General features: G+C 39.2%; 1 protein-coding gene across 4 annotated transcripts in view; it reads left to right on the top strand.

The window, feature by feature from the left end:
• The window catches only part of ICE1 (interactor of little elongation complex ELL subunit 1), a 42,627-nt gene extending 27,258 nt beyond the window's left edge, over positions 1–15,369 (top strand). For 3 of the 4 annotated variants that reach the window (XM_042462549.1, XM_042462550.1, XM_042462551.1), the window contains 7 exons: positions 2,484–6,932; positions 8,147–8,315; positions 9,665–9,825; positions 11,423–11,613; positions 12,933–13,039; positions 13,415–13,513; positions 13,792–15,369. In XM_042462549.1, coding sequence (XP_042318483.1) covers positions 2,484–6,932; positions 8,147–8,315; positions 9,665–9,825; positions 11,423–11,613; positions 12,933–13,039; positions 13,415–13,513; positions 13,792–14,006 — 5,391 coding nt within the window. In that variant the 3' untranslated portion in view covers positions 14,007–15,369. Of the gene's footprint in view, positions 1–483; positions 545–2,483; positions 6,933–8,146; positions 8,316–9,664; positions 9,826–11,422; positions 11,614–12,932; positions 13,040–13,414; positions 13,514–13,791 lie in introns of those variants that run through there. The other variant, XM_042462552.1, reaches the window with a different exon arrangement.
• The last annotated feature ends 593 nt before the right edge of the window (positions 15,370–15,962 follow it).

The following is a 15,962-nucleotide window of genomic DNA, read 5'->3' as shown; positions in this document are numbered from 1 at the left end:
TAATAATAATAATAATAATAATAATAATAATAATAATAATAATAATAATATTTATTAATACCACGGCTCTCTGTAAAACACAACTGGGGCAGCTTGCAGTTAAAATATTCAATCCCAATGATCCTTCCCTTTAAAATACAGTTAAACAATTTACAGGTTAAAACATACCTTAAAATAATAAAATTAAAAATGAAATTAAATCCACAACGGCTATAATAGAAAGAAGGAATAATGAGATTGTGACCCCCATATAGGACTGGAGGGTGTATCCCAGTACCTGGGTTTGGGGCTGATACTGTAAGTAGCTCCGTTTTGTCTGGATTCAGTTTCAATCTGTTTTTCCTCATCCAGTCCATTACTACTTTAAGACAGTCATTGTGAGGAGAGACGCCATCTGAAGTCAGAGCTGTAGACCAAGACATGGAGAAATATATCTGGGTGTCATCAGCGTACTGATAACACCCCGCCCCATGCCTCCGGACGATTTCTCCCAGCGGTTTCATATATATATTAAATAACATTGGGGACAGGATGGCGCCTTGAGGTACGCCGCAATTATGTTCTGTTTTTTGTTTTGTTTTTTTGCTGAACAACTGTTCCCGAGCATCACCCTCTGGAATCTGCCTTAGAGGAAGGAATGGAACCATTGCAATGCAGTGCCTCCAATTCCTAACTCTCTTATTTGTTCCAAGAGGATGACATGATCTATAGTGTCAAAAGCCGCAGAGAGGTCCAATAGCACCAACAGGGTCACATTACCCCTGTCGATGCCCAGACGAAGGTCATCAGCTAAGGCAGCCATGGCTGTCTCAACTCCATAACCTGTCCTGAAGCCAGTTTGAAATAAATCCAGATAATCAGTTTCCTCCCAGATAGCTTGGAGTCGAAGGACAACAGCCCTCTTGATCACCTTGCTCAAAAAAGGTAGTAAAGAGACTGGCCTATAGCTGTTCATATCCAGGGGGTCCAGGAAAGGCCTTTTCAGGAGTGGCCTAATGGCCACTTCCTTTACACAGGATAGAACATGACCTTCCCTAAGGGATGCATTGATGATGTCTCTCAGGAACACCATCAAGACATCACCCTCTGGACGGCCAGCCACGAAGGGCAAGGATCAAGACGGCAAGTTGTTTTCCTCACTCTACCAAGGAGCTTGTCCACGTCATTGGTACTCACGGATTGAAATTGTTCCAGTATTATCTCATCAGCAGAGTTGCTGGACACCTCTTCCATTGATTCTGCTAAACGCTGGCATCCAAGTCGGCTCTTATCTGAGAGATTTTATCTGTGAAGAAGTTGTTACACGCATTAAGTAATGGGTTCTGCACAGGTGGAACCTGTGTCAGTTCTCTTACTACCCTAAACAGCTCTGCTGGACGGTCCTCTGCAGACACAATACGTGCAAAGGAGAAAGAGTTCTGAGCTGCACGTATTGCCTCTATAGGAACAAAGAAATTTCCCATGATGAGTTCTGTCAGATAAGAGTCGAGTTCTCCTCCGGATGCACTCTAGTCATTGTCCAACCTGCTTCATCTTCCTGAGCTCTTCAGTATATTGAATTAAGAATAGCAAAACTACATATATAGAGCAAAAGCATCACAGATATAGAGTTTACCTGTGGAAATATTGCCCTCAAAGATAGCCAAAGCATAGTGAAGATGTTTTGGACTTCTGATCCCATGATTCTTCCCCATTGGCCATGTTAGATGTGCAGAACATCTAGAGGATGAAAGGTGGAACACGGTTATAGTCTGCACTAACTTGCAGTGGCTGTCCAGTGTTTCAGGCTAAATTTTTTTATCCCTACCAGAAGATGCCAAGGATTGAACCTCTTAGGTGGTCTGCTGTTGAGCTATGGCTCTTTTACATATCCCACTAATTAGCATTATTAATTCTGTCATTAGGTGAAAACAATTTGGTTTTAGGAAAGCCTTTCAGAATATATTGAATAGTCATTTGATCTCTTGGACTTTAGCTGTTGCTGTTTTTTGTTGTTTTTTACAGTTCTGTAAAATACCATTAAGGTATTTTCTTTAAATAAAAGTTTCAAAAGCTTGTCATTGTAAACAAAAGTCTTTAGGAATATATAATAAACTTCAGGCCAAGTTAAACTCTGTAAAGGGGAATATCTCTTACTAACAGATGTGTTCTAATTTAAATCTTAATTCTCACTGAGGTAATAAAGTTACCTTACAGAAATAAATTGTTGAACATAAAGAACCACCAGAGAGAACTTTTTCACTGAATTGGCAGCTTTCTCTGGATTGTATTTTGGTTGGGTGGAACATAGTGTTACATGAATTTGAAGAGGCCATAGCCTATAGATGATTTTATCACCTTACTGGAAACTAGGCCTAAGTTGTGGTTTCTGTGCATAGTTATGGTCCATTTTGCTAAATTAATTAATAAACAAGGTATTTAGTACAGTTATTTATATAGTTGTTGCATTATCATAACCACCTATCCTCACTTATCTCTTTAAGGATATCTTATTTGGAGACATAACAGATTCCAGTGATGAAGAAATGGAAGACAGTGCAAAGACACTTGAAAATATCATAGAAAACTATGGTCAGGATGAACAGGCAGCTGAAAGCAGGCATGAAAAACATTCAGCACAGTCTTGGAACACATGCAGTTCTTCTGGTGTCAATAGTGCAAATAATGGTCCTCAGGAAGCCTCTGAAAGATTGAGAAACTTGAGAAATGAAGAGTTAGTGTGTTCTGACCCTGTGACAGCAAAATCAAAATGCCTTAGTGAGAAAAATGCCAAATCAAAGGATGAAGAGAAGTATCTCAAAAAGAATTCTGACTTGATGGAAATAGAAACAGGCACTGAAATAGCAGTGCCCAGTACGGAGAACCTCAGAGAAAAGATGGTTAGCATGACAGAAACAAAAGATACAGTTTTGATCCCTGAGTTAATATTCATTAATGTACGAGGCCAAGAAAGTACAGCTGAGCTAATGCATGTTCAAAAAATGGCTACTAGTAGTCCTGTGCATGTATTTGAAGAGTCTACTGGCTTCATTAAAAATGAAGAGAAAGAGTTGCCAACTGGAAATACAGAAGATGATTTGTCTCAGTCTCCCAAAACAGATAATCAGCCGCACATTGAAGAGCCAATTTTTGTTGTTGACAGTGTGGCAGGACTTCTTGAAAAATCTAAGCATGGCTCTAGTAATGTGAGTAGAGGAGAAGGCATGGCAGAAGAACCCTTTAAGGATATCCAATCAATATCTAATTCAGGAGAAACTAGATCTCTTGGTGAAGAGGCCACTGAACATGTAACAATGGATGAGCAAAATAAAGCAATTGAAAGACTTGGTATAGGCAGAAATGGTGAACCCTTATTGGAACAGAAAATGAATATCAGCAACTGTAAGTTTCTTTCCGAAAAAGAGCACCCTATTGAGCAGGTCAAGCAACAGGTTGCCGAGCTACCATTTATATATTCCGTTGAAAAAAAGATCGATGACTGTGTTGGATCACAATGCATAGAAGAAAACTACATCAGTGAAGAAAGATGTGACAAACACAATGAAAGTGAGGAAAACAAAGGAGATAAAGTGATGAATGCAGGTATTTCAGAGTCACAGTTAAATACTACAGTGGTAGCTGATGGATGCAAGAAATCATTATGTCATGTAGATGAAGCAGTACAGACTGAGAAGGAATGCAGGGCTTCCTTTTCTATGCCTACTAAAAAAGTAGATGATAACCAGGTGAAAATAGCTGATAGCATGACTGAGGAATTCAAATCAGTGGACATAAAAGAGGAAGAATGGCTACAGTTCCAACAGTTAACTGACCAAAAAAATAATTGTAAATCACCAGAGGAGCATCCTGATTGTGAAAGAAATTGTATGTTACCAGCTCAAGCATCTGTTATCAAAAACTGTTTGTTGCAGTCTAAGAAACCTATTGAAACTAATACCTTGGTCTTTGAAGTAGACAGTGTCACTGAAACTACATTAAAACTGGGTCAGGTTGAAGATGCAGACACAGAGTTGCAATGCAAGTCCAAAACACATAGTATTTCCAATGACTTTTACACTATGAAAACTTTGATGGAGGATGAATGTGTGGCATCAAATGGACTTGAGCATGAATTTAGCGACTCACTGAATACCAAGGAAATTAGGACTATGCAGTCTGGTACAGCAGGAGGGAATGTTTTTGAAACTGTGTGTAACAGAAGTGTGGAGACCAATTTGATATCTGGAAATCTGCAATATGAAATGAATGCCACATCTCAAGAAATGCCATACTGGAATAGTAAGAGCAGTTCATGTCATCAAAGAAAGTATCCTGTGGAAAAAGACAAAACGAATGATGAGTGTTCTGTAACAGAGGAGATATTGGCAAAACAGAACAAGAATAAAGATCCAACTCAGTCTACCCAAGATGTGCCACAAACTAACATTGAAGGTATTGAAACAGTTTTGCCTGTTGCAGTGACGGCTACTTCTCAATCCGCTACAGAGCCCGTGGATATCAGCGCTTCTAATTTGGAAATTTTCAGCAAGGATGGCCAAAGCTCTGATGCTGAGGCAAACACACTGTCTTCTGTCCCAGTCTGCATTACCCCTTCCTCCCCAGTAAGAGAAGATATTACTCATTTTGATCATAATACTGCTGAAGGCTGGAAGAATAAACAGGAAAATTCCACTTATTCTCAGGAAAAGAAACATAACCTTGACTGCTGCAGCCCATCTAACAACACAAATAAAGCACTAACTCCTGAGACTTCTAATCTAAACAGTGTTAACACAGAAAATATTCTTCTAGCAAACAAATCAGTTCTAAGTGATGAGGCACGTATTACTGTTCCTGAGAAGTTGGGGAGACCTTCAAAAAACAGTGCTTTAGAACATGCTCTAGATGCAGCTAAAGAAACAGATGAAATATTAAGTAGTGATAAAAGTTCTGGAGGAGTGGACACAGTTAAGATTATGAATTCATCTGTCTGTCTTTCATCATCAGAACAAGAAGTCTGCCCATTGAGGAAGGTGAGTTTCTTAAGAACATCCCCAGTGCCTCTGATGGCCAAAAGCAAAATGGGGACTATTAGGAACAGTCATACAGGTAGAGCATCTAATATGACTCTTTCAGGTGGTGATAAACATGAAGTTGCATCTCAAAAGGATAATTCTTCTCCAGGACATGACACTGATTCTTGTGATGATGAAGCAATAGAAAGGACATGGGACAATTCATATTCAGAGGAATTGCTATATAGTAATGACAAAGCCTCATTGAAACCGAAAGCCTCTGTTGCAAAAGAGAAATCAGAAGGAAAGGTAGCAAAAGAAAGTATTTCAGCAGTTGCTTCATTGCTGAACCAGGAGGTAATATGTAACAAGAAATCTTTCTCCAGGACATCATCTGTCAGCAATTTAGAGATTGATAGTGACATTACACCAGACATAAAGTGCAGTGGTGCAAGTATAGAAACCTCCAGAACTCAGTCACACTTTTGTAAAAGGAAACTGAATACTGAGCAAGACATGACTATTACTGCTTCAACATGCAGCGCAAACTTGGAGCAAAACCATTTAACATCCCACCATGTTGATGATAGTAATATATTTCATAAAAAGGAATGCTGCATAAAGAACAATGGAGACACTTGTGCTGTTAAAGCTATACCACATAACCTGGAATCTTCCAACTGCAGCTCTAAACCACAGAAATTAGTACTGGAGAAATTGGAATCTTTAGTTACTTTTGCATCTCACACAGAGAATAGCACAGAAAAGGTACATATGCCCTCAGACTCTATAACTGTTTCAAATGTTAGTCATGATATAGCTAGCCACGAGAAGAAGAAGGAAAATCAGCATATCCTGATGGCTGAAACCATCTTAGCCAGTACAGATACTGCAGCATCAACAAAGCAGTATCCACAAACGCTAATACAAATTAGGGAAGAGATGGGCCCACCATTACCTCCTCTGCTCCCCCCTCTGATGGCTACACCTCCAAGACCTGTTCGGCCCCTTTCTCCAGGAACTTCATTGCCTTGCCAGTCTTCCTTGCCATCTTCATTGGAAGAATTGATATCTCCTGTACATAAAAATCCAGTTCTAATATCACCAATGTCAGATACCTTGAAGTGCAAATCTCCTGCCATATTGACTACTCCATCTCCCTGTGAAACGCCAGTAGGTCAGAGGATTCTGTCTTCCCCTCTTCAGTTTTGTGCCACTACTCCCAAACATGCCCTTCCTGTACCAGGTAGACTTCCTCCATCTGCAGCTGGTGTTGTTGCTCCACCTGTTCCTCAGGAAAACTCATTGAAAATTTTGGACAGTAGATATCCAAAGCTTTCTGCTCGAGCAAGAACTCTCAACATCCTGAAAGGTAACATTCAGCTGAGTAGGTCATCATTGGTAAATGGCAAGAATATCCCACAGCCTGTCCATCAAATCAGTGGGTTTAAAGCAATTGCTTCCACATCTACTGCTTTTGTTAAAGCAGGGACTAAATTCAAATCTGACCCAGAGCAGACATTCTGCAGTGTGGGAGTGGCTGGGAAAAGGATACTGTCACCTGTGGTTGTGCCAAAGAGTGCCAAAAAGCCAAAACTTGAAAGTAAGTCACCAGTTTTGGACCTCGGCAAGGAACAGCTTTCAGACGAAGTTTCAGAAGCTGATACTTGGTGTCCTCCTGATGAGACTGACCTTCTCAGCAGTGGGGATGCTATGCAGTCCACTGGTGATTGTGATTCAGAATTACTTTTGGCAGTGGAGGATATTAATGATCCTGATAATAGAGCTGTAACTGTAGCGTTGGAGAAAAGTTCTGAAGGCTGTTTTGATCTGTTACCTGTTATACTTAGCCACGTCTTTGTGGGCAATACCTCAAGGATACCAGTTATGAGAGATGAAGAGAAAGAAGTGGTCCATGAGCTTGGTGTTGTAAATAAGGTCAGTTGGATAATTTTTAAACATTTATCATTTGTATAGAACTGTGCATAGAAATGTAAAGCATAGAACTTTCTGGAATAATATTTAGGATTATATTGAGAGTAGACAAGACTTTTTCATGCCCTTACCCCTCTCTTTATAAATCTGCCAAGTTGCAACATGCAATTCTATATAAGACAGATTAGCTGGAGCTGTCAATTCTTATTTCATTTCCAATTAATGGCATCTAAATGGGTCAAAGAAGATTATTTTTAGTCTTTCGTAGATAATTATCAGGAGCCTTTCAGTGATGTGTTTAACCCGGTGTTCTTAAAGTCTGTCCTGTCTTCTAAACTGACTATATTTTTCTTGCACCACCATCTCCTTTATTGACCAACTGAAATGCACAATATACTGAAGGTATCATTGATGGATTTTTGTTTGTATTTGTTTAAATGGCCACCCCTGAATGTTTTCTGTATTGTGAGATACTGCATTGTAGATGCAACAGAGGGACCATGAAGAGTAGCCTGTGAACTGGGGCTTCAGCCAAGGTAAAACAATCTTTTTCTTCTTAAATTTGGATTGAATTCACATGTTTTACTTCTACACCACCCAAATGTTCCTAATGCAAAAACATGGAGACTTCAGGCCTGTGACCTCACTGGAATGGAGACATACTGGATTGCAAAAGAGAGGTCCTTGTTGAGATGCAAATGGACTTTAAATTTCTTCGACTCTGAAAATCTCCCTATTGCCACATGGCCAGAAGGAGGAGGGGCCTGCATGCAAAAGATATACTCCTCATCATAGCATCTTTCCTAAGGACTGAAACAACATGCAGGCATCTGAATAACATCTCCAATTGTGTTTTTTGGTTGTTGTTGTCCTGTTTGGTTTGCAACATCTTGCCTGATGAAGACTCCCATGGAGCTTCAAAAGCTTGCAACAAGTATATTGTGCATTTTAATTGGCCAGTAAAGGTATCACTGATGGATTTTTGTTTGTATTTGTTAAATGGCCAACACAGCTACCCCAGCACATTTCAAAATATTAGTCATAACACTTGTCTTCATAGATCTGCTCTTCTTCTCTTGCCTGCATTTTTATAAATTATTAGCTCTAAAGACCAGAATGACCTCTCCCAAAGGAAGTAGTATAGTATTTTATTGCATTAAGATATATTTCATATGTTGAAACATCTTCTACAACAAATACTGTTCTGCATGTTACAGCACTTAGCAGAGCCAGCATTACAGGCTATTTTGAATAAGCTAAAGAAGGAAAAGATGTCCTTGAGCCACAATTGTATCCAGTCTCTCTGCAGAGTGTATGTTGGAATATGCCGACAGCTAGGAGATCTTGAAAGAGCACGCTTGTTTTGCTACAGCCTCCTTAAGGAAGGTATAGTATGACTTAAGTCTTTTTATTGTTCAAAGCATCTTGTGATTTGATGTCCTGTCTGAGTCCTTCATGAATATGCACTGTTGCAGGCAAAAGTATATTGACTAGAGCTGTCAGATAAATGAAGAGTCCCCAAACCTTGGTTTATGCATTTCAGGCCAGAGCAGCCCTGTAGTAATATATTCAAGAAGTGCCACAAGTGCCTACCTATCTTGACCTCGTGCTAGGGACCCAGTTCAAATTTGGGGGTTATCTTGCTTATGGAAAAATTGCTCATACTTTTCTTCCGTTGTTAGGGAGCAATCCACAATCACAAGGGTTAGTTCCCTCATGCCAGCATCAGAAGGAAAGTCCAAAACTCTTTTTCAGTTATGTCTGTTGACTTTTCTCTCTTACCTCCAGTTTTTTTATGTTTCCAGCTAAGCAGCAAACAGAGAGAGGAGACATGCTCACGTGCTCTTAAATTGTCAACTGTTTATTCAGTGTTTAAAAAGCCCAACATGTTTTGGCCACACTAGGCCTTCTTCAGGGGTCTTTGAGAGAAACCACTATGATCCTGTAATTTGGAGAGTGTTTACAACTCTAGTGAGATGCAGAGAAACCCCTCCCTCAAAGATTATACTTGGGTAAACTTGTATGGGGAGATATGGATTTTCATATAATCTAATATTAAAAATTAGTCAGAAAATTTGTTACACTAATAATAATAATAATAAAATTTTATTTTTATACCGCTCTTCTAAATAACCAGGGCGCTGTACAACATTATAAAATTCATACATAACAAATACAATAAAACAATTACATTAAAAACATTCTAGCCAGCTTGCCACTGCTGACATGGAGGGGGGGAAGCTAATTGGGGCCTGTATCAGGGAATGCTGATTTAAACAGGAAGGTCTTCAGCCCCTTTTTGAATTGGGCCAGGGAGGTGGCTGAGTGGAGCTCATTGGGCAGGGAATTCCAGAGGGTCGGGGCCGAGATGGTAAAAGTCCTCCTAGAGGTGGAGGCTAGTCTGGCTCCTGGGACCCTCAATAGGTGCTGCCCAGATGTTCTGAGAGTGCGGGGAGGATTGTATGGGGAGAGACGGTCCTCAAGGTATCCTGGGCCCAAGCCATTTAGGGCTTTATAGGTGATGACCAACACCTTGTATTGCGCCTGGAAGCGAATAGAGTATCCTTAGAGGAGGGCATGGCATGGCAGACCTAAATCCTGAACAAGGAGCACTTGTTATGGGATGAGGACACACTGCAGCAGTTTGAAGTTGTACTTGTACTTTGTATAACTATCTCGTTGTAAAGAATTTTTGCATATTCTTCATTGTTTTAATCTCTGTTTTTCTGTGCCAGACTTTCCCAAATCTGATAGGCTAACTTTGTTCATGGGAAGCGTGTGGACTGAGATATTTTCTTCTGAAGGAGTGGTCAGCAAAGCTATTGAGTTAGTAGCCAGACAGCGTGCAAGAGGAGATGTGCTGAAATGTCTGAAAACCTATCTGAATTGGGAAGAGGTATGACAAACCAATTTTTTATGAAGCAAGAAAAGTCCATTTTGGATTATATGGTTTTTTGTTGTTTTTTGGTTGGGTTTTTTGTTTTGTTTTGTTTTTAGAAAAGCAGCATCCACTTTTGTTTTCAATTAGCTAAGGCATAAGAAAGGGCCATTGGACATATTTACTGGAGTATTTCTTAATTAAATGTTGCTTTCTTGGCATCGGTTGTGACGAAAGAGATTTTCTCCCCTAAATCCGACCAGTAGATTTGACATTTCAGGAATAATGACATAGCTGCTACTGGACCTGAAATGCACCAGAGCAGGTCACATCACCACATACTAATTCACAGAAAGATGGACCCTGGGATTACACCTTTTCACCAGTTATTTTTGAAGACATTTTATGATACTTGAAATTATTGCTGCTACTATATTTTTGTTCTTAATATAAAATATATTAATAAAATGTATGCATATGTTGTAAGCTACATTAAAGGTTTTGAAAGCCATGAGGTCTGATATTGATTTCAAAAATAAAGCCATGGCTTGGAAGAACAAATCTCACACTCTTCAAGGCTGTTTCTGAGAGAGGAAAGGAGAAATTGGGGGGATGGAGCTTACTTTCAATTCTTTGACTTTGGCTAAGGGATTTGGAATGTTCTCTCTGCTTATACTTTGTCCTACATATGGAAAAACATGCCAGCTGTAGTTTCAAAATAGAAGTATGGTGGTTAGGGTGAACTGTACAAAATCGATATCCATGGAACTTGCTTCTTTTTCTATTGTGCTTCTTGAGAGTAGCACATGCTGCCACCACAACAACTCAGGTTCAACATGCTGGTGTTTTGACCCAAGCTGCTCTGGCAATATCTGAATAGTAGGAGAACACAGAAAGACAAAAAGATGTATGTTTCCACCAGCAGTATTGTATGGACTTCAGGGTAAATGTGAAGGATTTGGTTAACATCTTCAGTGAGAGATGTGCAGTAAATTTCTGAGTTTTTCTCCACTAGTATTTTTCATTTCATCCAAAGTGTCAATGAATCCCAAAGCTCCAAAAACACTGCTTGCGATATAAAAATAAGAGATAGGATCCTATATATCCTTTGGCTATATCTCCATAGCTACATCTCCTAATGCTGCCCCCAAAAAACTCACCTTGTAAACAACACAGACTTCCCTTTCATACACAAACACAGACATTTCTGCATTGTCAGAGAATAGAAAGAATGGGTAGGGATATGTTATTTTTTCCTGTAGCTATTTTTGTGTAGCTGGATGTACTGTAAGAGGCAGAGACCTCCAGGGGTTCTGTGAGTTCTGCAGATAATGTCCTAGCAGCATGTCCCGCTACAGGAAAATAGCTGAACATGTCTCCACTCATCCTCCCTCTCTCTGATAAGATAGAAATAGCTGGGGTGGGGGGTGTTGCACAAGGTGAGTTTGCAAGATATTTTTGTTGTTGCATGGTAGAAACAGAATTTTGACCTATATAACAACCATAAAAGTGTGGTGAATTGTTCTACGTCTGACTTATGCCACTATAATTCACTAACAGGACACTAGCCATGGTTTACTAGCACTGCTCTTTATTGTCATTTTTATCTATCTAGAGTGCACCAGTGAAGATTGGCATGATGGTCTCCAGTTTGCTTTTGGCAATAAAGTTGTGTCCACAAATGGAATTTCAGTTTACTGAAGAATATGGAGAGGACCTGAAAGAGAGTACATGGGAATACGTGTTTGCTATTGATCTGCTGTGTTCACATCAAAAGTGGTGTTGGACCCATGATAATATTATCAGGTATTATTTGTTTTTTTAATATAGTCGCCCCTTCTTATTCATGGATTATCCACGGATTCAAGCATCCACAGCTTGAACATATTTTTAAAAAGTATAAATTCCAAATAGCAAACCTTGGTTTTGCCATTTTATATAAGGAAGACCATTTTACTATGCCGTTATATTTAATGGGTCTTGAGCATCCATGGATTTTGGGGTCCACGGGAGATCCTGGAACCAAACTGCAGCAGATACGAAGGGCCCACTGTATTGGTATATCTTATCATTCCTACACTGTTTCAAGTATGGTCACTGTATATGTGTTGGATGTTTGAAAATGTCATGCTGTAGTTTCATGCTGTGCCCATCACAAATCTTTTAAGCCCTTTAAAGGTACAGTAGAAACTGCCTAGAAAAATGGTGCCAATGTTGGAGGAGAACAAGGGTTAGTTGTTGGGGTTGGACAAAGAGGGGAGAGAATGTACAGCAACCGTTGTTTATAAATCATTCCAATGAATAATATTGAGAAGGAAAGATGGATAGAGGTTGTAAAGGATTTCAGATTCTGCAGAACGTGGTTCTAAAATTCCTTCTTTTTAAAAGGCACTCCAGATACCAGGGCCAAAACTTGTTTGAAATCTGGCAGCATGCTAATCCTTTTATATCAGAGGTAGACAGCCATGGAAGGCTAGGGGATCTGCCTTAGCCCTCTAGGACTCCTTGGACAGCTGCACCTTCTCTGGCGGGGGGTGGGGGGGGGGAACTGTACCCAAATGCTTCTAGGGGGGATGGCAGCATTTTCGCCATATTTGTACTGATATTCTTTTCAAGCCATGATTGCAGTAGTCTTTAATCTTTCCAAATCTTAATAGAAGGATTCATTATTTAGATTTTTTAAAAAGTGGAATAAATCATAAAGAAATAAATCACTGATACATTGATAACAAAACATATGGGGTTAGAGCCGTGGTTCCCAAACTTTGGTCCTCCAGATGTTTTGGACTTCAACTCACAGATGCCCCAGCCAGCTTGGCCAACTGTCAAGAATTCTGGGAGCAGAAGTCCAAAACATCAGGGTGACAAAAGTTTGGGAATCACTGAGTTAGAAGAATCTTGCTATTAAATTCCTCCTTTATAACAGAAAAGCCGTTTCCATCTGATGAGTGGGGAAATATTAATGTAATCTGTGCTGTTCTAGCTACTGTATAATTATTTCATTTTTCTTGCGTACAAACTTCTGTTTTCAGTAAGAGTATGAAATGGGTGTCAGCAGATCATGCTAGCTTTAAATAAGGAAGGGTATCTGTACATGTGCAGTCATTGTCCACTTTCTTTCACAGTAAAGAACTCTGGCCTATCATGGACAAGTGGATGAAGAACAGAAAGGGCAGTGGAAGTGTTTCCTCTCCTTCTGACTTAATTGTGGCCACAGTGCTCAGGCTGATTGGTAAGTATGTCATGTCCACATCATTGTAGGAGAGCACTGTGATCTAGCAAGGACACAATTCATATTTCTGAGACAAATCTAAACTAGATAGGTCTTTGGACTGATCCAACGTAGTTATTATTATATTCTTATCTAATTCTTCTCTATGCATAAACGTGCATGCCTTTTAACAAGTAGATGCTGGGGAAGAGCTCTAGCTTAGCTTGCCTCTGGCATCTAGATTCTTTTGTGAAGAAATTTTTTTAAATTTTATGTAGAAAAACACTTGATAACATGAACCAGCACCACCAGAACAGCAATATGAAATGGTACAGCTCAAAAACAGCCTAGCTCAGAGAGAACCAGACCATAATCACTTCCTGTTTTTGTTTACAGGTCGTCTTGGACAAATAGGGTTGAGAGAAGGATTTTCTTCTGCTGTGGAAAATATAAGTTCTGTTATTAGAGTCTTTCTTCAGCATGCGAAAGAAAAAGGTAACAGTCCACTCCTTTGTTATTGTAATGGTGTAATAGTGATGAAATGTCTGCAGGGCATGATCCTGCACTGTAGGGGATACTCACAAGTATTCCTGAACATTCTGCTCCAGCTTCTGTGTGAGCTGAAATGAAAGATTAGTTTGGCCTGGAACTAAACCTGTTAACCATGTGCTCTAGGGTACTAGAATAAATGGTGGCTTTCAGCCAATTGTATTAATATCATGAACAGCCTTGATCAAGGATGTTGGTAACTGTTTTCTTTCCAACCTTTGCAGAAGTAGCTTGGGGTGTCCAGTTGGCAGCAGCATATGCACTTTGTGACCTGGGGCCTAGCAATCCATCTAAAATATTGGAGGCCATCCATGCATGGGAAGCAGAGAACACAAACAGCCTTCCTCCTGCTATTGCAAGTGCCATCACTGAAGTCAGCAATCTGCAAACACAGGCAGGAAGAACAGAAGTTCCTCATCAACGTAATAGAGTAACATGAAAGGAAGGCAGAACAGTGCCTTCTGAAAGAAACTTGTTCAAAACAGAAGTAGTACAAGAGGAGTGGTGCACCTCCCTTCTGAGAAGGCAGCAGGAAACATTGGCTCTTACAGAGACAAGCTTTGTTCAGTGTAGTCTGGATTCTTTGGGTTGCAGCTGAAACAATCAGCATTTGAGTTGCTGCTGTTTTTCTATACGAAACAATACATTGTCTTAATGATGTGAGTACTTTCTAAATCAGAAAAAAAAATGTTCTCATCTATGCAAATAGAAGTGTTCTCTTGAAACTGGTCTTCCAAGATGTGATTGTCAAGCTCCTGATACTTTAGTCTCCGTTTGATTTTGCCCAAAGCTCTCAAAACAGTTTTTACTGGAAATGAAGATGAAATGTAGCATTTTAACAAATTTGTTTTTTCTATTTGTTCATTGACAGTTGAATCCTACTAATTTTTTTTCTGGAGAGATAAAGGCAGTAGAATGAGTGCTGCTCATGGAGTATCCTTGCATCCCACTTTGACTCTCTAATAGGTTTTAGGTCTTATAGGTTTGTGGGTAATAGGTCTTATAGGTTTGTGGGTGTTGTTTCAGACTCTTGTGAACCTTTTTACCAGAGACGACAAAAAAAATATGCTTACCATGGGAGGTGATGCTGGGCTTTCAGCTTTCTTAAAGACTGTTCTGACTCCACTATTAAGTTGTTCATGTGTCACAATGGAAAATACAAAATCATTTAAATCAAGTCCTTTTAACTTCAGTTGTTTAATGGAAGCATGATCTGATTACTGTAAGAGTACCATCTGCATTTTGATGGGGCACTCAAGACCATTTTTGTATTCTCTCAAGCTCCCAGATTCTTTGCTTCAAAAAATGCAGTAATTGTGCTTCCAGGTGGCATGCCTCCTCTACCTTCCTTTAACATAAAATTCATTCTTTTTATAGCCAGAAGTGATCTTCTAGTCATTTTCATGGCATATGTGACCCCTGGAGGAGCCTGGGGATAGAAAAATAGCCCCCAGGAACCCAAAGCTTTCCCATCGGGATGTACAGTATATAGAAGATAGATATGCCTTCTCTATGAGAATGTTTGTATATGATATATTTATATGATGTGTTTCACATTTAATGTTGTTCCACTTGCGGAATTTTACTATCTGTATATTGAAACTGGAGTAAAAAAGAAAAAACCTTGTATTGTTTAAAATCTTAACATAATTATTTTTTGTACTCGCATATATATATGTATATATATATATTTATATTCTTTTAAATGCTGTTTGTGTATTTCATAATTGTATATTTCACCAGCTAGCTAATGCTACCCTCATACAACAAAATGAAATTAAAATGATTTCTCAGATTGTTCATTCTCAAAACTTCCTTTCCTATCATAATGTATACTGAATATTCATTTTTAGGTGTTGGCTCCATAGTGGTTGAATTTAATCAGGAATTCAGACTTTAATAATAAAAGGGAATAGATATCTGCCTGGGAGAGCCATGGAGCAAAGAATATAGAACTTAGACAGCTACTATCTGGTGTGCATCTTACAGTGGCCTTTGTAATATAGTACTTAATAAACCCCTTGCAAGGAGGGGGGAGTTGGATCAGGTAGAATATAAATATTTAATAATAGAAAAATGGATGTGTTCCTCTGTTGCATGTTATCTGTTTACTGCAAAGAGTCAAGTTAAATGAGATACCATTCATCGATTAAAATTAACTTTAAAAATAAAATATGTGACACATTTGGAGATTTTGATCTGGATTGGCATCTTTGCATTAGGGGTAAAGTGCCTGGTGACTTTAATTCTTTGTTCCTTGGTGTGGTCCCAGTTATAATGGTGAGGCCCTGAGTCACTTGCTCATGCAACCTTTACCTGATTAATACCTGTATGAGACAAAGTATTCAGTTAATACTAACAGAACAGGCACATACAGGCTATTGTCAATTACTTT

The sequence above is a fragment of the Sceloporus undulatus genome, chromosome 4, assembly GCF_019175285.1.
Source record: "Sceloporus undulatus isolate JIND9_A2432 ecotype Alabama chromosome 4, SceUnd_v1.1, whole genome shotgun sequence".
NCBI lineage: Eukaryota > Metazoa > Chordata > Lepidosauria > Squamata > Phrynosomatidae > Sceloporus > Sceloporus undulatus.
The sequence above is the reverse complement of the archived record's forward strand: the minus strand, read 5'-3'. Positions and strand labels throughout refer to the sequence as shown.